Consider the following 21112-nt stretch of genomic DNA (forward strand, 5'->3'; position numbering starts at 1 on the left):
ACATCTTTGTACTGCCACTGATGGCAGTCATTTTGAACATTTTCTGTATGATAAAGCTCTCTTTATTCTTTACAGTCAGACATTATTTGATATGTTAATTTGTCTTGGGATGCTTTCACATCTGCGTTGGAACCTCCAATCGAATGATTCATTGCAGATCCGGCACAAAATACCAGAAATACCGTTGGAAAAAGTGCTGCATGTAGAGTTTTTTCTTCCAGCTAAAAGCCAGGCAGCTGAGCGGAAAACGAATGAGCCCCATTATAGTCAATGGGGTCCTTCAGCACTGTTCGGTTCCGTCCTAAGACAGAGACGTTCAACCACGGGGATTCCCCATTTTCTGCTTCCTGAAGTGGAATCCCCGACGCAGGTGTGAAACCACCCTAAATTGCTTCCCTTCCGTTATTTTAGTGCTGGAACAAGCAACTTCACACATACATTCCCTCGTGCAATGCTGGAAAGAACTCTTTTGCCCCTGGATAGGAATTTCTGTGGACCCCATCTACATGGGATGTATAGATATGAGGATATATAGACATACGGGATATACGGCTTATTTCTACAGCTCAGAGAAAGTGGGCGGTTGTGTGCGCTATTTGTAGACGTGTTGGTGAAGGTGCAGGATAGAGGAGGATCAGTGTAAGTCTTTCCTCCCTGGACTCAGCGTATACAGAGATTTAAGATAAACCTCTTCCCTGGATAAGAAGAACACTTGTGTGCGGGGTTATGGACTTCAGCTGAGCTCAGCAACACTACACCTGTCTCCCCCCTTTACCTGTCCTTGGCGACTATAGGCCCCCTAAGAGTCACATGACAAGATGTGGCTGTAAAATCCTATTGAGAATTAGAACAGATGAGATTTGGAAGGACGGCAAGTGGACAGGACTCATTCCTCCAGCAGTCCTAGTGGTGGTCACACAGCCAGCTCGCCGTTCTCGGGGCCCCCATAAGGAGGAATTTTTTTCCAGTGCGGTTTAACTTCCCCACTTGGGATACGTGAAACATGGGAGCCGGAGCCAGCGCCGAGGAGAAGCATTCTCGAGAACTGGAGAAGAAATTGAAGGAAGATGCAGAAAAGGATGCCAGGACGGTGAAACTGCTCCTACTGGGTGAGTGGCACAAATGCTAATAATCTACATAAGGTGCCAACACAGTCCACACTACTGACCAATCACAGAAGACTGCAATAAGGCGAAGGAAGAAATGGTATAAAACGTCTATAAAAGAAAGGAAGAAAATCTAATATTTGTCATTTCTATAATCTCTAATCCATCTACTTATGTAATTGGTGCAAATTTTGACTCGAGAGTTTCTGCATCAAAACATGTGTTATTTTACTGTTTTTGATGTGAAAATGCTGCGGATTTTGCACTGGAATTTTCAGCTATGGAAAATCGGCTACATTTCTTCAGCGTGTGAATGTACCGTTAGATAATATGAAAAAAAAGGTTTGGTACCATGTTAGCCAGTAAGTGTGATTGTTCTCAGTAAGAGAAATCAAGTAATCTTGTAGATATACCTTTTAATGGCTAACAAAAATACATGATGTTACAGCAAGCTGTCAGGTTCTTCTTATTGACCCTTCATCAGGCAGCTGAAGAGTTGATAAGAAAAATCCAAAAGCTTGCTGTAACACCATGTATTTTTGTTAGCCATTAAAAGGTATCATATCTACAAGATTACTTGGTTTCTCTTACTGAGAACAATCATACTGTACCCTTATACAGCCTTCATAAGAGTGTGGTGCTGAACTACTTTTCTGTGGTCCACCTGGTATCTCATATCTTCTCTCCCATGTCTAATTATCCATCTCATATCTATTTTATCTCTCTTATATGCTTCTCAATCTTTATTGCCAGACTCGTTTCTCTGAGTTCTGTGTAGCATCCAATACTACGGTGATGTGGACTTGTAGCAAGTATCCTATCACTGAAGTTTGTGCCCCTCGCAGTCATTATTCTGCTGTCTCGGTCGCTTCCCGAAGGTGTTCAGTTCTCAGCCGGTTTGAGATTTGGGTTAGGAGGACATTAATCTGCTACTTAGTTTACAAACAGATTAAGGACAGAAAATGGCACCTTGGGTACAGTAATCTAAGCGTATTAGAGTCATCAATGCCACTGTATAGCTGCAGAGAACGCACAGTGCACAGGGAACACTTCTTAGAGTATATTATTTTACATTACGGACGTGTTCTCCTTTAAGATACAGATTATTAGATCTCTATTTGGGTTGTTGGTGGCGGTTTTGTCTGACAGCACAGAATCTTTTTATTTACATGAAGCGTATAGTAACATGGGGCGGGTTTTCCAAATTGGATTTTGCTGATATTCTGTGACAAAAGCCGTAGCAAAATGTGCATGTGTTCTGTGCTGATTTGACATAGACTCATAGTATGGTAGATTTGGAAGGGACCTCCAGGGTCATCGGGTCCAACCCCCTGCTCAGTGCAGGATTCACTAAATCATCCCAGACAGATATGTGTCCAGCCTTTGTTTGAACACTTCCATTGAAGGAGAACTCACCACCCCCCATGGTAACCTGTTCCACTCATTGATCCCCCTCACTGTTAGAAAGTTTTTTCTAATATCTAATGTGTTTCTGCTCCCTTTCAGCTTCATCCCATTACTTCTAGTCTTTCCTTGTGCAGATGAGAATAGGGCTGATCCCTCTGCACTGTGACAGCCCCTCAGATATTTGTAGACCACTATTAAGTCTCCTCTCAGCCTTCTTTACTGCAAGCTAAACATTCGCAGATCCTTTATCCGATCCTCATAGGCCATGATTTGAAGACCGCTCACCATCCTGGCAGCTCTTCTCTAAACTAGCTCCTGTTTGTTCATTCATTGAACCTCCACTCATCGGAAAGGGGGAAATTTGCTGTTAAAATCCACAACATTAATCGACATTCTGCGGATTTTAACCCCTTAGTGACCAGCCTATTTTGTGCCTTCAGAACCAATTCTCATTGCAAGAGCCATAACTCGTTGACGTAGCTGTACGAGGGCTTGTTTTTTGGGATGAGTTAAATTTTCTAATGGCACCACTCTGGGGTACATGTAATGTGTTGTATAACCTTTAATACATTTTTTTAGGGGGGAAATGGGAAAAAAAGCAAAAAACTGAAATTCTGCCATTGTTTTGTTGGTTTTGTTATCACAACGTTCCCCATAAGGAAAAATAACATGATAACTTCAATACAAATTTTATATCTTTTTTATAATTTTATATATTTTTTATTCTATACTACTTTAGAAAAATAAAAATGTGTTTAAAGTAAAACAATTCTAAGACCCATAACATTTTTATTTTTCTGGCAATGGAGCAATGTGAGGTCTTGTTTTTTTGCGGGTAGGGTTGTAATTATTACTGTTACCTTTTTGGGGTACATTTGACTTTTGCATTGCATTTTATTGCATTTTTGGGAAGTGAACAAAAAAATAGGAATTCTGGCATTACTTTCACCCTGCGAGAAAAATAACAAAACATTTTCATTGTCTGGGTCATTATGAATGAAGTAATACCTATTGTGTGTTGCTTTTTAAAAAAAGGTTTTTGGCATTTCATCCATTTAACAAAGGGTTTAGAGAAAAATATGTACAGTTTTTTTAAACTAGAATTTTTTTAATTAAACTTTGATGAACTTTTTTGATTCTATTTTTTAGTCCCTCAAAAGCACCTGAAGATGCAATCAATCGATTGCTAGATAGTACACTGCATTATTTATGTAGTGCATTTTACTATGTTTATGACAGCAGCCTATTAGACTTAGCCAGAGGCAGGGTCTAATAGGCTGAGTTACGTGGCAGACACAGAGGCCTCTAGCTGCAATGTGGACCCATTGATACTTTATGATTGCAGTACAGGGTGCCGATGGGTGTCCCCTCTGTGTTAGATTACTTTTTTACATTTAGAATAAGGCTACTGGAATCTGAGTTCTCTCATATGTACAAATTAATTAACGATGATCATCGGAGAAAGAACATGAGACATCAACTGTGTGAAGTCATTGCTATGCTCTTTCTAAAGAGCACAGCCCAGTAATAACTTTATTTTTATAGCGCGAGCAGACAAAAGGAATATACTGGTCTATCATGGTGGGCAACCTTCCTGAACTAAACAAATCATGGCAAATTTTAATGAATAATTATGTGATTTGTTGTCCCCACCATCCTAGTAGAGGATTTCCGTACACAATGACCAAACATAGTCTCTAGGGAATGTCCAAATTCCCCACTACCAAGAATAGTTTAGTTAGATCTGTGCTGCTTTAAAAGTTTCAGACTTAAAGTTGTATTAACCAATGAGCGACAAGTGCAAGAACCACCATAATACTTTCACATATTGCCTCCTTTTGATTGTACTTTTGTTCCCAAACTAGGTATGTCCCATGGGTAGTCCCACAGAGGAGAATTCAATACTTCCTTTTCTTGAGCTAGCCTCCAAGGAGGACTTTGCTTCACTCCATTCCACAATTAGAGAACTCATCTAGGTTAGGAAAGCTTTGAGTGCTGGATGAGGCAGATTATAGTTGTGCCATGGGGTGAGCATCTTCCCCTGGACATTACCCTATTGCGTACAACTTTGGTAATTCATTTGATTTGCTTCTTGCACATTGTGAGAAAATAAAGTATCCAAACCATTAAGATTCTAAATGCAGCATAAACAACTAAGAATAGCAATGACATTTGGAACAAAATTTGAACTATATCCAACACAGTAAAAATCTGGTCATCTAGATAATCTGTGGCTTCTACTAATTCATCCCACATTTGCATAAGCATTGGATAGTATTCAGAAACTAATATAGCATAAAAGCAAAGATATTTTCACATCTTTTATTTAAACATTAATAGTTAATTCCAATAAATGCCCCAGTCCTTGTGCAATCATTCTTCCAGCTGCATACCCTCTGACAAGTAAGGGCCCTTTTACTTAGGATGACCTGTCAGGCTGTTACACAGGAACGAGCATCAACATAATGTACATTTGGCTGCGTCTCTTTGTTAGAAATGAGGAGTCTTACAAAGAGGAAAGGTGCATGTAAGTATCGGACTGGCATCATTGACAGGCCTACTGCTATGAAAAACAAAAGTTGCAAATATTTCCAGTATACATCTGGTAAACAATTTAACAATAACCGTGAAGCAGACTCATGCTGTTATCAATGCTTGAACTAATATATATATATAATTCCCGAAATTTCAGCTTGCAATGCCCTGACCCAACTTTATGGGGTTAGACTATAAATCACTATCAAATGCAGGTGCTTTGTACGGTTCTCCTGTGCATAACTTGTGTCTGTTGTGGGAAGCACAACTCTATACCAGGGACCTGAACAAACAAAATCTCCAAGGATTAAGTGACATCTTTCCATTGGGTGTGTTCCTGATATATAACGTAATGATTAGACATTATTCTCGGTTTCCATTTCTCCATTTGGGCCTTGCTAATCTTAAAGGTTGAGGCTCCCATTGAATTTATTTTCCTTGCCACTACTTTCTGAACAGTGTCGCCTATCACCCTCTACTACCTCAGGGGACTCCATATTAACATACTACCTCAGACAATAGCTTCTTAGCCATATTCTTTTCGTAGCTGTGGTCCCAGCCTAAAAAGAGATCAAAAGAGATCAAAACAGACAAGGATACACTCATATCAGCCCACCTCTGGCAGTTGGATGAGGCCCACTTGGAGTCTCTGAAACACATGGAGTCTCTAAACAGGTCATACAGTGTGTTGGGCAAGTACCTTAACCATTTTACCTGGGCTATGACAGGCACGGACAATACCGTCCTGTACAAACCTTGTTTCAGCATTGTTGAACCCTTGGGGCAATCCAAGCAAAGGATCTATACCACACATTACCTCCTTTGACTGGTGAGATGATCTGTGGCTGAAATGTGACATCATAGAGTACAACGTTCAAGGGAGGAGCAGGTGTTGCCCTTTCCTTCAGACTCCCCTTTCATCCGGCTCGGCACCCTTTTTGTGCGCTCCTTTTTTTTCCTTTGAGGCCTGTTCCTGCAAAATAGATAACAGAGAAATATCAACGCCCACGCTGGTTGCAATCAGGTTAACGGGCCTTACCTCATCCACAGAGTGCCAGGACCTTGTGTGCAGTTTTGCCTCCAGACATCTTACATGCCTCAGTGAGTGCCTTCAGCTGCACATCCTTGGCTGACATCCTAGGTGGGAGTGGTTGTCATAGTAGTACTTCATGTTGCATAGTCAGTGCATATCCTGTCTTGCATGATTCATCTTTGTAATATCTGAAGCCATCTTGAAATAAAATTTAAAAACTACATAAGTAATGGAATTCCCTTTGACATTTCTTAATTTTCTGATTTAATGAATTAAAAGCTTGAGACATGATACCTTCAAAATAAAGATATATATTATAGTTAGAACATATTACTTTGGCAATTGAGTGTAGACATCATTCTTCAGAAAAGATGACACAGGTCCTTATTTGTCGTCAGACATTCAATTGAAGCAAGCAGTGTTAGTTACTTACACCTACTTAGGTATGCGTGTATATATATTCATGCCTCTTCAGATGTATTTCATTATGCCTGAGGAAGGACCCTGAGAGATTCAAAAGCTTGCTATAACATCATGTATTTTTGTTAGCCACTAAAAGGTGTAATATCTACAAGATAACTTGGTTTCTCTTGCTGGGAACAATCACATTCAACATATACTGTGCTGTCTGGCTATAGTGCAAGCACCACTCCCACTGGAGTGCACCTTATTTCTTGAAGACAATGGGAAAAAATTAACTCCTTCTAAGCTAGTAACAGAATTTTATAATAGATTTTACAGTTTTATTTTTCATTTCTACATGAGTTGACCAAAATCTCACATCTGTCAAAGAAGGGACTTCTATATGAAGAAATTGATTCTGTCTTTACAGTCACTTGCAAACATTCTCTACCTATCTACATCCAAACATCCAGTCTTTGGCGTACCTGTCTTTTGGTGCTAGTGAAGTGCACATTTGAATTGAGCATGACCTGCACTGGGTCATCTCCTTTGTCCCTCATCCCAAATGAGCTGCAGGTGCAAATATCGTTCTCTGAAATATTACTTAACAGACACTTCCCCGAAGTTTTTTAATCCACTAATTTGGAATTCGGCTAATCCAGAATTACTGTTTCAATTGTCATTCCTGGAATGACTATCTAATAGAAACTTCCATGAAGTCTTTTAATTCACTAATGGAGTCCCAGACTCCAATGTAGCAATCAGGTAACCCATTAGACAGAATAAGCACAAAGCTACCAGTATGAGACTGAAACTTTTGAAACATGTACATCTATCCAGCACAGATCAATCTCACAATGTGTTACATTCATTTGTACAGGTTATTTACATGCACTCCTCTATCATTACAAACAAGTATAATTATTCAATCTCAAGCCTAGGCTCAACTTTTTATGACCCAGATTCATTAGACAAGAAATTTCTCTCTTTTCTAGCAGCCTTGTCTATTGCCTGTCTTTTCAGTTAAAGTCATTAGCTCATGGAAGTGGGGAACATTTCTTGTCCAGTAAATCTTCTAACAACAGATGGGATGTTATAAACACACAATAGGTTACAAGAGTTTCTTGTAGTCTTCACCTTAATAGAACATAGAAAAAAGAAATGAGACACTTAATTCATAAATAAGAGAAATCACCTAAGCAGATTGTGAATCCGTGAATTGTGCCATGACAGATGCTAAAGCAGCAGTAAAAAGTTTCAATTTAAGCTTTTAATTTAATGGTGCTTAGCCTCCGCTGGTATTTAGCAGGTAATTCACTACATTTTTTAGTCTGCCCGCATTCGCCACCAAAAACTGTTAGAGTAGTTCTTTAAACTTAGAATTGGCTATAAGGCTACCAAGATCTAAGTACTCTCACGTATCCAAATTAATTAACAATGATCACTGGAGAAAGAGACATCAACTGTATGAAGTCACCGCTATGCTCTTTTTAAAGAGCCGAGCCCAGTTTTAACTTTTTTTCTAGTGCTAGCAGACAAAAAGCGTATATTGGCCTATCATGGTGGAAACTTTTCTGAACTTCACAAATCAGTACAAAGTTTAAGAAAAAAGTATGTGACTTGTTGCCTACACCATCTTAGTAAAGAAATGCAGACACAATGACCAAACATGGTCTCTAGGAAAAGTCCAAATTTCTCACTACCAAGAAGTGAAGTGCTGCTTCAGTTTCAGATTTAAAATTGTATTAACCCATGAATGACATGTGTAACAATCGCCTTAATACTTTCACGTTCCCCTGTCATCCGCTTACATGCTGCAATTGCTATTGATTGTGGCATGAAGTCTTTAAACAGAGGCTGGACATCTTGGATAATTTAGTAGATCCTGCATTGAGCAGGTGGTTGGACCAGATGACCCTGGAGGTCCCTTCCAACTCTAACATTCTATTTAAGGGGTTAAACTGACAGGATCTGAGGTTTCTCCATTCCTGTTAAAGCAGGAGCCTGGCTTTCAGTAGTCAGCCAAGCCACCACTTTAAAAAGATGTATTTGCAGGTTTAAAGCTTATTAGAGAGGTCAATAAAGAAGTGTATTGGGGTCACTTCCTGCTGTGGATTTTTTCTGCAGCAGGTAGATGATATTTCTTTAACCCTCATCTACATGGCTTCTACTATAATATGCTGCTGAATACATGATTCCACGGTGCAGAGGCTACTCCCAGGGCCGGATTTGGGTTGGCTGGAGCCCATTCATAGTAATAGCCATGTGATGTATGGCTTTGCAGAGTCAGCCATTTATATTAGATAACTGTCAGCAGATCTGCCAATAATATGTGTATGAGGCCAACCCCAGTATGCCCTCAGGCGAGTTGATGGATTGGTATATGGTATTTTAACCCTCTTCTGCCCTGCACTGCAGTAGCAAGTCATGGAGCATTACATAGCTCCTGAAAACCACCGTACTATTACAGTGCAGTGATGGCATGGTTTGTGAAGCTGTGCTTGCACCACCACTTGCAGGTGCCAACTATGTTATATAGTTAACACCCCGCGCTAATGGACAAACCAGACTGTTTAACCCCTTAGATGCCGAAGTCAATGTTGACAGTTGTATTTAAGTGGTTGAGAGTTGTGGCTACCTCTGTCTCCCCTTCAAACCCTTGCAGTGCAATTAGAGGGTGCTGATGTGTTGTTATGACAGACAGGTCCTAACAATGGCCTCCAGGTCTTACATGTAAGAATGCCTATTAAGCCCTATCAAAAGTACAGTAACAGACTGCAATACTGAAGTATGTAGGCAATTGGGGGATCACAGGTTCAAGTTCCTACTGGGACTAAGAGCCGATTTAAACGGAGCGATTATTGTTCAAATAATAGTTGCATGATGCGAAAAGGAATGATAATCGTTAATTGTAAAATGGCCAACAATTGAACAATGAATAATATTTATTCACTTATCTTTCGTTGTTCATTTTATGCTGACATAAAAATCATTGTTAATTGTTTGCCAGTTGCTCCATGTAAAAGACGATCATTCATTTGTTCACCTACCATTCTCAGACTCTTCTGACAGACCTACGATGAACTGAACCAAAAAATTGATGAAAAATGTAAAATATTATCTGTACGTGTAAACTGGTGTCATTTGAAAGCAAACGATGCATTTGCTCACTGCAACTATTAATTGTTTTGTGTAAAAGGACCCTTAAAAAACAGAAAAAAAGGTAGTAAAAAAAGTACATTATTTATCATTCATGGTAAATAGTGTACAAAGAAAAATCAAAGAAAAAATGCAAAAATGCTGTATTGTGTCCATTCTGCCTACCTGAAAATTGTGTTATATCATATTACGTATTGCATTATTTGTTGCATTACAGCACATATTACAATATATCATTCTATTATTCATTACATCATATTATATATTACATTATGAAAAAAAGTTCCAAATTTGAGGAATTTTATAATCAGCAGTGCATTGCCTTTTGACACACAAAAAGGAACTTATCCCTGTAATGTAAGGAGCTGCAAGACCTGCTCACATGTACTGACTGCGGACAGGATACGGATCCCCAACACATAGCAGGACTATAAGATCCCGGGGACATTCACATGTTCCACGTCTGATGTTATGTACCTGATCATGTGCAGTAAATGTCCTGTAGGGGACTAGCCAATTTCAAATCAGAAAACCACTGAAGAATTTGGGAGTACAAATTTATAAAAACCTTTTTTTTTTCTCAATAAATTTTTATTCAAGAATCATGGTACATGTCATAAACATACAAAAATTGAACAAATTAAAAAGCTTAGTCACAATGATTTAGCTGGAACTTGTGCACATAAAATCAATTTATATCAATATTTGACACGTTCAACATAGAGTTAAATTCCTCAAGAAGATTCATGCATGACTGGGAAGTATGAGAAATTTATAGCAGAGATAATACACAGGACTGGTGACCCCCTAACACTAATTCAGGGACCATACAACATTCACATCTTTACCAGTGGACTATTTAAGTATTTATTTATTTCTCTACTCATCCTGTTGTGGCATTCTTTTGCATTTCTGTAGTAGTATTATTTAAGTGCAAATTAATCACATCCATGTTTGTGCCTTGTCATAAGTATATGTGTGTACACACACACACATATATATATATATATATATATATATATGCCTCTTTGGATCTATTTCATTATGCCTGAGGAAGGACCCTAAGGGCTCATGTCCACGGGCAAAATAAGAATTAAAATCCGCAGCGGATTTTAACTCTTCTTCTGCCCGCGGATCCGCACCCCATAGGGATGCATTGACCACCCGCGGGTAGATAAATACCCGCGGATGGTCAATAAAAGAGATTTAAAAAAAAATGGAGCATGAAAAAATCTGGACCATGCTCCATTTTCGTGCGGGTCTCCCGCGGGGACGGCTCCCGCGGGCTTCTATTGAAGCCTATGGAAGCCGTCCGGATCCGCGGGAGACCAAAAATAGGAATTTAAAAGAATTACTCACCCGGAGCGGGCGCGGAAGGTCTTCTCTTCCTCACGGCCGGATCTTTCTTGCTTCGGCTCGGCGGATGTGCCCGGCGCATGCGCGCGGCACGTCGGCGACGTGCCGGCGACGTGCCGCCGGCGTGACGAATTCATCCGCCGGCCGAAAATGAAGATCCGGCCGTGAGGAAGAGAAGGCTTTTCCCGCACGCTCCGGATGGGTAAATGCTTTTAAATTGCTATTTTCAGCGCTCATGTCCGCGGGGCAGGAGGGACCCGCTGCAGATTCTACATGGAGAATCTGCAGCGGATCTGATTTTCCCCGTGGACATGAGGCCTAAGAGGTTTGAAAGCTTGCTATAACATCATGTATTTTTGTTAGCCATTAAAAGGTATCATATCTACAAGATTACTTGGTTTCTCTTGCTGGGAACAATCACACTTTACCTTGTATTACATCACATTACATTATATTATGATTTGTTACATCACCTTCCATATTAAAGTGCATGATAACTTTCCCAGCTCCACAGTGTTGTGCCTAGACTGAGCACTGTAGTCACATTACATAAATGGGGGTAACTGGCAGCTGATCCTGTATACTCCTCTTTTATCCTATTAAACCTGCTCCGTCCTTGTAAGCAGAATCTTAAGATTAACTACAGTGCAAGGTCGGTGGAGTAATCTCTGTTGTACTCTATCGGCACACACACTTTGTAGACTCTCTATTAAAATCACATCAGGGACATGCAGGGGTGGATATGGACAACATTGTTCCTTGCTCTCCAGCAGTTCATCATAAGCCCCCTTATATCTAAAGATTCCCCCTGCAATCGTAAGCTTCTTACACACAATCTAATAGTCTGGGGCTGCTTACTGCTACACTGTGTACAAGTAACGCTACTAACACATCCTGTGTGCAACTACTACAGCGTGCATACAACTACTACTAGTACATCCGGTCTACAACTACTACTACATCCTGTGTACAACTACTACACCATGTATACAACTACTACTATATCCCATGTACAACTACTACTACATTCTGTGTACAACTATTACTACTAATACACCCCATGTACAACTACTACTATATACTATAAAACTACTACTAATACATCCCATGTACATCTATTACCACAGTGTGCATACAACTACTACTAATAAATCCTGTGTACAACTACTACTACATCCTATGTAAAACTACTACACCACATATACAACTACTACTAATACACCCCATATACAACTACTACTATAGCGTGCATACAACTACTACTAATACATCCCATGTACATCTATTACTACAGTATGCATACAACTACTACTACTACATCCTGTGTACAACTACTACACCACGTATACAGCTACTACTACTGCATCCTGTGTACAACTACTACACCGTGTATATAACTGCTACTAATACGTCCGGTGTACAACTACTACTATTACATCTTATGCACAATTACTACTACATCATGTATACAACTACTACTACACTATGTATATAACTACTATTATATCCCATGTACAACTACTACTATTATTATCCTATGTACAACTACTACTACACAGTGTACATAACTACTACTACATCCTATGTATAACTACTATTAGACCATGTATATAACTGCTACTACGTATGCTACACTTCTTTATCACTGTACACCTTGTATATTCAGCACCATAGAGAGCAACTTCCATTGTGGACATGTTGTATCTGACCAATTCTTACTCTTCATATTATAGGAGCTGGAGAATCCGGGAAAAGCACCATCGTAAAACAGATGAAGTAAGTATAATATATGTTTCATCCATCTATGCCATATCATCTACCTACATTCAATGGTCCCGTTATTAAAAACCCAGGCCCATTATTAGAGCCTCTGGCCCTCTCATAGTTAGCACTTCCTCTGTATCGAAATGATCCCCATGACCCCGGAGTGCAGCATAAAATCAGGTGACAAGTTTTCCGTGGATCAGTTTCAGTGTGAATCCACATTAGATGGGAAAATCCAGCGATCTGAGAGACTTCCAACGAGGCCCGGTCATCAGTGCTAGACTAGCCGGGCCGGGATTTCACTGCCAAACGCATGAGGTTTTCTCACTTAACAGTGTGGAGAGTAAACCGAGAATGGTGTGATCAAGGAAAGCATCCAGAGAAAGGGGATTCTGTGAACGGAAACAACCCATGAAAGGGGTCAGAGGAGGATGTCAAGAATCGTTCTGACCAACAGGCGCGGCACAGCCAAGAACAACCGAAAACAACACTGGTGCTATAACTAACATGTCCTAAATGCACTTACTCTGGCGTATTACGCTAGCTTCTTTGTGCAATTGTGTGTGCAAAGTCACTGCGTGTTTGCACACACAAATAAATACAAACAAAGTCGCACTGATTTCATGCGTATATGTTCTCAAATATGCAGATTTCCTGTGTAGGTCGCGTGCATTTACGCAAGCCTATTGATTTCAATGGGCTCCTGTGCTGCGCAAATACACAAAAAATGTGTCAATGTTTCACTTGACCGAAATGTGTGTGCAAAAAATATGAACATGTGAACAAACCCATTGAAATCAATAGAATCTATTCACTGCGCAATACGCTCACAAATTTTGCGCGTGCAGATACGCCCATATGAACCCAGTCTAAGAAAAACAGAAAGGCCAGACTCTGGTGGGCAAAATAGAGCGAAATTTGTAACACTGAGCAGCAGAAAAACATCACCTGTTCAAATGGATCCAGATATCTGTGCTGATGGGAGGGTCAGAATTTGGCACAAGCAGCATAAATTGATGACCTCTTCTTGTCAGATAGTCATGTACTGCTACTACAAGAAGCTTCCTGTCCACAAGGGCCGATATTCCTGCAGAATTTACACCATGACGTATTGCTGTAGTTCTGAAGGCCAAAGGAGGTCCAACGAGCTACTAGATGGGGGTCTAATAAAAGGGCCATTCAGCGTATATCCTTATTTAATATCAGTCCATGTTTCACCCCTTCCTGGACTTGATGATAGATTGGTCACCTACAATGTGTAATCTTTCTTGATTTCCTCCAGAATTATCCATCAGGATGGTTACTCGCTTGAAGAATGCTTGGAGTTTATCACCATTATTTACGGAAACACGCTTCAGTCCATGCTGGCCATTGTCAAAGCTATGAACACACTGAACATCCAGTATGGTGACCCCGGCCGACAGGTGAGGACAATCATATTTATAGAAGAACTCCACCTAAACCCTTATAACAAATCTCCAGTTTTGGGACAGACATATGTCCCATGAGCAGAGAAGGGGGATATTACTTGCAGTTGTTTTCTGCCATCCCTCCAATCCGCCAGTTCCTGATCCCATTACTGGCCATCCAGGATGGCCAACATAGTCTTCAGACTACCTAATCTCCCGGAGTGCATTGGTAGAGTTAGACTACCAATGCACTATACTGTACTGGCTCTCTGATTGGCCAGGGAGAAGCATGCAGTGCGCATTAGCTAGTTTGAAAATTGTAGCGGCCATCTTGGATAGCCAATAACGGGACCTGGAAACAGTCCTCAGTGTAGATCCACTTTGGAATTGGCGATTGACCCTGAACGCCTGATATAATTGATCCCTATCCTCATCTTGTAAATTAGTGAAAGTAGTTGGCTCCGTATATGACCAGGCTGTAATATGAGAGGTTACCCATTTAATTTGCTTCTAGGATGATTCTCGAAAACTCATGCACCTAGCAGACAGCATTGATGAAGGCACCATGCCCAAAGAGCTGTCAGACATCATTGGCCGCCTGTGGAAGGATTCGGGTATCCAGGCGTGCTTCGACCGTGCATCTGAATATCAGCTCAATGATTCAGCAGGATAGTAAGTGTCCTAATGGTCCTGTAATAAACATGGTTCTACATGGTTGGTTGACCACATAGAGTCCACCTCATCTGCTTGCCTTTCCCGGGCTGGTCTACTCACTACCAGACTGTTCTTGAGGATCCTGATGTTTTTGTTTTTTTTACTCCAGTTATCTGAATGACCTGGAAAGACTGGTGACCCCGGGGTACGTGCCCACTGAGCAGGATGTCCTCAGGTCTCGAGTAAAGACCACTGGTATCATTGAAACAAATTTTGGATTAAAAGATCTCAACTTTAGGTAGGTCAGCCTGTATTGCATACATGTCAGGGGTGGGATAAGACAATGATATAAGGTGATATAGAACATGGACAGGTAACACTGGTACTGATAGCAGAAAAGTCCATAGGACTCAGTTGCACATGATTCATTCTTGTTCTTCTTACACGTTTCGCTCTGTTGCAGGATGTTTGACGTGGGAGGTCAGCGATCTGAGCGCAAGAAGTGGATCCACTGCTTTGAAGGTGTCACCTGTATCATCTTTATTGCTGCTCTGAGCGCGTACGATATGGTCCTGGTGGAGGACGATGAAGTGGTAAACAGCATGACTATCCATCTATAGATTCTTACAGTGAACCCATCCCTAGGACCAACTAGAACAAAGTCCTAATATCCTGCAGTTCTCACACTGACCACTAAGCCTAAAAAAAATCCAACACTTCCCGTACTCTAGAAAAACTTCTCTGCAGCCATTTTATTATAATCTTAGAGAGGATTATAATGAAAGGTAACACCTATATACAGATAACACAGGATCCACCATTCACAATATGTGATGATCAAAGCTCACCTCCCCCTCCTACCTGTACAGGTCGCAAAGCATGCCTACAACACTTTCCCATAGAAATCTGTAGGTGATGGTTACAGCTCACCTTCTCCCCATTCCTGCGCAAAGCATGTACACAACACTCTACCGTAGTAGTCTATAGGTGAAGGTCATAGATCACCTCTTTCCCCTTCCCTCACAGAACATGCATACAACAATCTATCATAGAAGTCTATAGTTGATGGTTCCAGCTCATCTCCTCACCCTTCCTGCACAAAGGATGGCCACAATACTTTCCCATAGGCATCTATAAGTTAAGGTCATAGATTATCTCTTCTACCTTACTCCACGGAGCATGCACAAAACATTCTCCCACAGAATTCTTTAGATGATTATCACAGATCACCTCCTTCCCTCTCTGCACAGGTCACAGACACTAACTACACTCCCATATGTCTACAGGGATGAAAGCAGCTCACCTCCTGCCCCTCTTTGCAAAGATCACAAAACATGCTCAAAACACTCTCCCACAGAATTCTATTGGCGAAGGTCACAGCTTACCTCTTCCCCCTTCCTGTACAAATCATGCCCACAACACTCTCCTATAGAAGTCAATTGGTGATTATTACAGCTCACCTCCTCCCCATCCCTGCACAGATCACACACCATGCACACAATACTTTCATAGAATTCTATACGTGATGGTTGCAGTTTACCACCTTCCTGCACAAATCACAGAGCATACCTGCAACATAGTATGCTAGGCTGAAAAAAGACAAATGTCCATCCAGTTCAACCTGTTTCCACCGCCCCCTTGTTAATCCAGAGGACGGCAAAAAATCCCAATGAGGGAGAAGCCAATTTACCCCATTTTGGGGGAAAAAATCCTTCCTGACTCCATAATGGCAGTCAGAATAATCCCTGGATCAACATTTGAAAAGTTCTTACCTGACTGCAAGTCCGTCAGTCGGAAGATCCCCAGATCAACAACCCTTCTGATTATTTAATGTCTATATTCTGTAATGTCGTAGTGCTCCAAAAAGACGTCTAGGCCCCTCTTAAACTCCTCTACCAATTTTGCTATCACCACGTCCTCAGGCAGCGAGTTCCACAGTCTCACTGCTCTTACAGTAAAGAACCCTCTTCTGTGTTGGTAGATGTCAGTGTTTTCTATCCAATCTATCGTATCTATGGCCCATGAAACTGCTGTAAACCAAATCTCTAAATGCTGTTAATTGAAGCTCAGGCAAGATGGCAGCCCCCATTGTCATGTACAGACAAGAGAAAAAAAGTCTACAAGCAGTAAATATAAACAGATTAGAAAAATGGAAAATCTTTCACTCTCTGGTTTATAGGTGATGCATTTGCTTTAAGATAACTTCCTTATCATTTGTTCACTGGTTGTTCAACCACCAGCCTGCTTTTACATAATGTGGTTGGCCGCCTTTAGAACCTTCCTTTTACTTTCTAGATACCTACAAATCCCTCAACTAACTCCAAGACTCTTCTTCCTTTCTTCTTTGCAGAACAGAATGCATGAAAGTCTGCATCTGTTCAACAGTATCTGTAACCACCGTTACTTCGCCACAACTTCCATTGTACTTTTCCTCAACAAGAAAGATGTCTTCACAGAAAAGATCAAGAAGGCCCATCTGAGCATCTGCTTCCCAGACTATGATGGTGAGGAGAGAGGGAGGGGATCTGCTGTTATACTCCAATTATGACCCCACACCTTCATGTCTCTACCTTTCTTGTGACCCAGGTCCAAACACATATGAAGATGCTGGGAACTACATCAAGACTCAGTTCCTGGAGCTGAACATGCGACGAGATGTGAAGGAAATCTACAGCCACATGACCTGCGCTACCGACACAGAGAACGTCAAGTTTGTGTTTGACGCGGTCACAGACATTATCATCAAAGAAAACCTGAAGGACTGCGGTCTGTTCTAAGGAGGTGAGAACCCTACAGATCCCGCTCCTCACATGTCTACCGAGGACTTCATAATAGCTCATTGCTTAAAGGGGAACCCCACTCTGAACTGGAAAAATATAGTTGTGTGAGAGGAGTATAATAACCAAATATTGCTTAGACCCTTTCCCCCATCTAATAATCCTCTGATAGATACAGTTCAGAATCAGTGTAGTCAGTAATAGGGGAAGGGGTTGTGACTACCTCTCAGACATGATATTCAGGCTGGTTGTCAGCAGTAATAGACAATGTTACCGAAGTATAAGGTGTGCAGATCTTATTTCTGATCACATGCAATATATCAGTGATATCACCAGGGTGTGGGGCTGTGACTACCTCTCAGACAAGATATACAGACTGGTTGTGGGCAGTAATAGATAAATAGATGTTACTGTAGTATAAAGTGTGCAGATCTAATTTCTGATCACTATGTTATATCTGTGATGTCATCACCAAGGGGCAGGGTTATGACAAACTATCGCACATAATATAGAGGCTGGTTGTCAGTATCAGGGGGCGGGTCTGTGACAACTTCTTGGACACCATCCTGTATGCCTTCTATCAGCATGTTATTATCAGTGCTGTAGGCCCATTGATGTTCTCTTCTCTCCTGTACGCTAAGATCTCCCACCTGATGCTGTAGTAGCTGTTATATGGGGGTTGGCCTATGTTAGTCGCTGTCACCTTCTTGACCCTTTTAATCTTATTCAAATAGTGCGTCCTGCCAAACAAAACGCGTGTCGCCTGCGCACATGGTGGAGTTGTATTCATGCAATAAGCCTGCAGTTATCTAGGAACATCATGATCCGAACGGGTTTCTCATACACAAAATTACACAAGTGTTCCACTAACGATGGACAAATTTGCATAATTTGAGGGACATAAAATGAATGCTTCCCTGGGAATAAATATCTTATACTGAAATATACTTTACTTTTTGTGTACAGAGTCTAAGGGGACCACGGAAAGGTATCCCAACACTTTTGTGCCTACATTGATTTTGTGCCTATGTGCTTCACGAATACGCAAGTTTCCTGCATATTCGCGGCACATTTGCAACGACATGGCAATGAACCCATTGAAATCACTGGGTTCTATTCACCGCAAATTTTGTGCGCGCAATACGCTGTACAAATACAGTTGTGTGAATCCGGCTTAAGAGTCCCTTTTTATTTGAAGATCAATGGGATTAGCGTTCATGTACCTGACCTTCATATAGGCCAGTTCAGACTCTATAGGACGAATGATGGTTCATTGTTTTTGGCAGCACATTCCCATTTACCAAGGACGATGCTCTGCTGACAATTTTTGGTGCCACATGAAAGCCTTAATCACCTGAATTTGACGGATGATCGGTGACCCTTCACATGCCATATGAAAAAATACACTCATATGAATGGAACCATTGAAATTAATGGGGTCCATTCACTGTGTATTACATGCACAAAATTTGTGCATGTAATACACTGCGCAAATATGCTCGTTTGAATGTGCCCTGAGTCTGTAGTTCATCTACAGTATGGTCACCTACCATTCGTGAATCTGTAACTGTCATCAGAGCTCCCACATTGTACTCCACCAGCAGAATGGTGAGTGTACATCATGGGCGAGAGGGCCAGCTGGTAATCAAAGTCGTTGTCCTGCTGAAGCGATAGGAATCATGGAGAATCACATAGTACACAGCCTTACAAAAGTATTGCAGTATATTATCCGAGCGATCATAAGGTTCAATCCCCTATAGGGACAATAAAAATCTGGAAAAAAATTATGTGTTTAAAAAAATATAAAAAATCTCTTTTGCATACTTTTCCCTTTTTTGTTTAAAAAATTAACAAAAAAACACGTTATTGTTGTATACGTAACAACTTTTACAATAAATTGAATAGAGTTTTTATCCCACATGGAAAATGCTATAAAAAAGGCTAAGAAACTGGCTATGTTAATGAAAATATAAAGTTATACTTTTGAAAAGTGGAAATAAAAATTCACAAAAATGTTCTTAAAGGGTTAAACATGGTTTCATCATACGTTTGGATGTTACATTTTCAATTTTCTGACCTTCATATTTTGCCATTTCAGATCCCTGAGGAGTTTTTGTTGGGGGTCTTGCCCTCAACATCCTCTTGCCCTTCCACCCCAAAGAGCCTCAGAACAAGGAGCGCTATACCCTCACCCTCCTAGAAGGAGGAAAGAAACTGCACGTCATACTGTCTGATCCAACAGAAAGCTTAGGGGTGTAGAGAAGACCTTAATAGCCCCTGCCTCCATGTCATGTCCTCAGCCCCCGCGCTTCTAATCCTTCGCAGTAAAGGACACTTAGGACTTCTATAAGTAAACATATCGCTGTTACCAGATGTCCAGACGCGGGGCTCCATCCGGAGACGCTCTGCGCACACTTCTCTTCCATCAATGTCTTAGCAGAAGATCGCAACAACTGCAGAGAAGACCTCAGGACACGAAGCGCCCCCCTGTGTACAGAGATCATTATTTCTGGAGACACTGGTGACCTCACTGATCCAAGGCTTAAAGGGACATCTCCGAGCGGGAGCTGCCAGTCTGTTTATAATGCACTTTTTTTTAGCAGCCTGGAAAACACCTCCAGATGTGGCCCTTTAACACTGTGCAACGGTCAGTGCTGGTTGCTATACCACAGGGGCCCTATCGTCTGGAGCCTCATCACAAGGCGGCTCCGCGCTATTCCCTTTCATCAATGTGCTGTAAACCATTGAGTGGACCCGCCACACCTGTAGACTGTTAACCCCTTGTTGTTCCTCAATGTATGTATTTTTATAAAGTATAATCACTTGCCCCTCCTCCCACATTGAGGGTCCACAGCCCATTGTACAGTTAGTCTGTAGCTGTTCGATACCAGGCTTCACATACATTAAATGCCAATGTTAGGCGGAATGATGTCAACCGCTACGTGTCTTCTTATCGGGACCATCAAAACCTTTTACTAAAGGAAAACACCTGATAGAGCTGCTTCATGGAGAACATGCACCATACTCATATATCTTTAGGGTGGGAGGTATACAGTGATTGATGAAGACAGACTGAGGCCTTATGTCCACGGGGAAATTATATTTATCAAATCCGCGGGGTTCTCCCACGCGTGAAATCCACATATCTGCATCACATAGGAAAGCACTGACCATCCGCGGTTAATTAATAATAATTAAAATAAGTGATTTGCGGATTACACACGTGGGAAAAAAAATGTGGCATGCGCTATTTTAATGCGGATCACACACGGGTGGGCTTAATTCTCCTCTATCTCAATGGAGACAAATTTAAGACAATTTAAAGTGCATCCGCTGCGGAAATCTGCAGCAGAAATCCGTGCGGGCCATATTTTTCCCATGGACATGAGGCTATAGAGGGCAGTTACCTCCAGGGCAAAAACTACATATGCAATTGCAAGAAACCAGCATTGATTACTAATAAAATAGAGTCTGATTGTATCTAAATCACAGTTGTAAACAAACACAATG

The 21112-nt window shown here is 41.1% G+C and overlaps 1 protein-coding gene across 1 annotated transcript; it reads left to right on the plus strand.

Annotated features, from left to right (window-relative positions):
- The first annotated feature begins 1003 nt into the window (after positions 1-1003).
- On the plus strand, positions 1004-19892 carry GNAT1 (G protein subunit alpha transducin 1). The gene is made up of 9 exons (XM_066594667.1): positions 1004-1109; positions 12732-12774; positions 14045-14186; positions 14686-14843; positions 14995-15123; positions 15289-15418; positions 17176-17329; positions 17412-17606; positions 19701-19892. The coding sequence occupies exons 1-8, from the start codon at positions 1004-1006 to the stop codon at positions 17600-17602; spliced, it is 1053 nt and encodes a 350-aa protein (XP_066450764.1). The 3' UTR covers positions 17603-17606; positions 19701-19892.
- Positions 19893-21112: the final 1220 nt, after the last annotated feature.

Source organism: Eleutherodactylus coqui, chromosome 3 (genome assembly GCF_035609145.1).
Source record: "Eleutherodactylus coqui strain aEleCoq1 chromosome 3, aEleCoq1.hap1, whole genome shotgun sequence".
Taxonomy (NCBI): Eukaryota; Metazoa; Chordata; class Amphibia; order Anura; family Eleutherodactylidae; genus Eleutherodactylus; species Eleutherodactylus coqui.

Bases quoted from the DNA above. Each gene is read 5' to 3' on its own strand.
- GNAT1 (XM_066594667.1), top strand. From the start codon at position 1,004: ATGGGAGCCGGAGCCAGCGCCGAGGAGAAGCATTCTCGAGAACTGGAG. The intron at 1,110-12,731 runs GTGAGTGGCACA...TTCATATTATAG, and splicing joins GGTGAAACTGCTCCTACTGG to GAGCTGGAGAATCCGGGAAA. The intron at 15,124-15,288 runs GTAGGTCAGCCT...GCTCTGTTGCAG, and splicing joins TTAAAAGATCTCAACTTTAG to GATGTTTGACGTGGGAGGTC.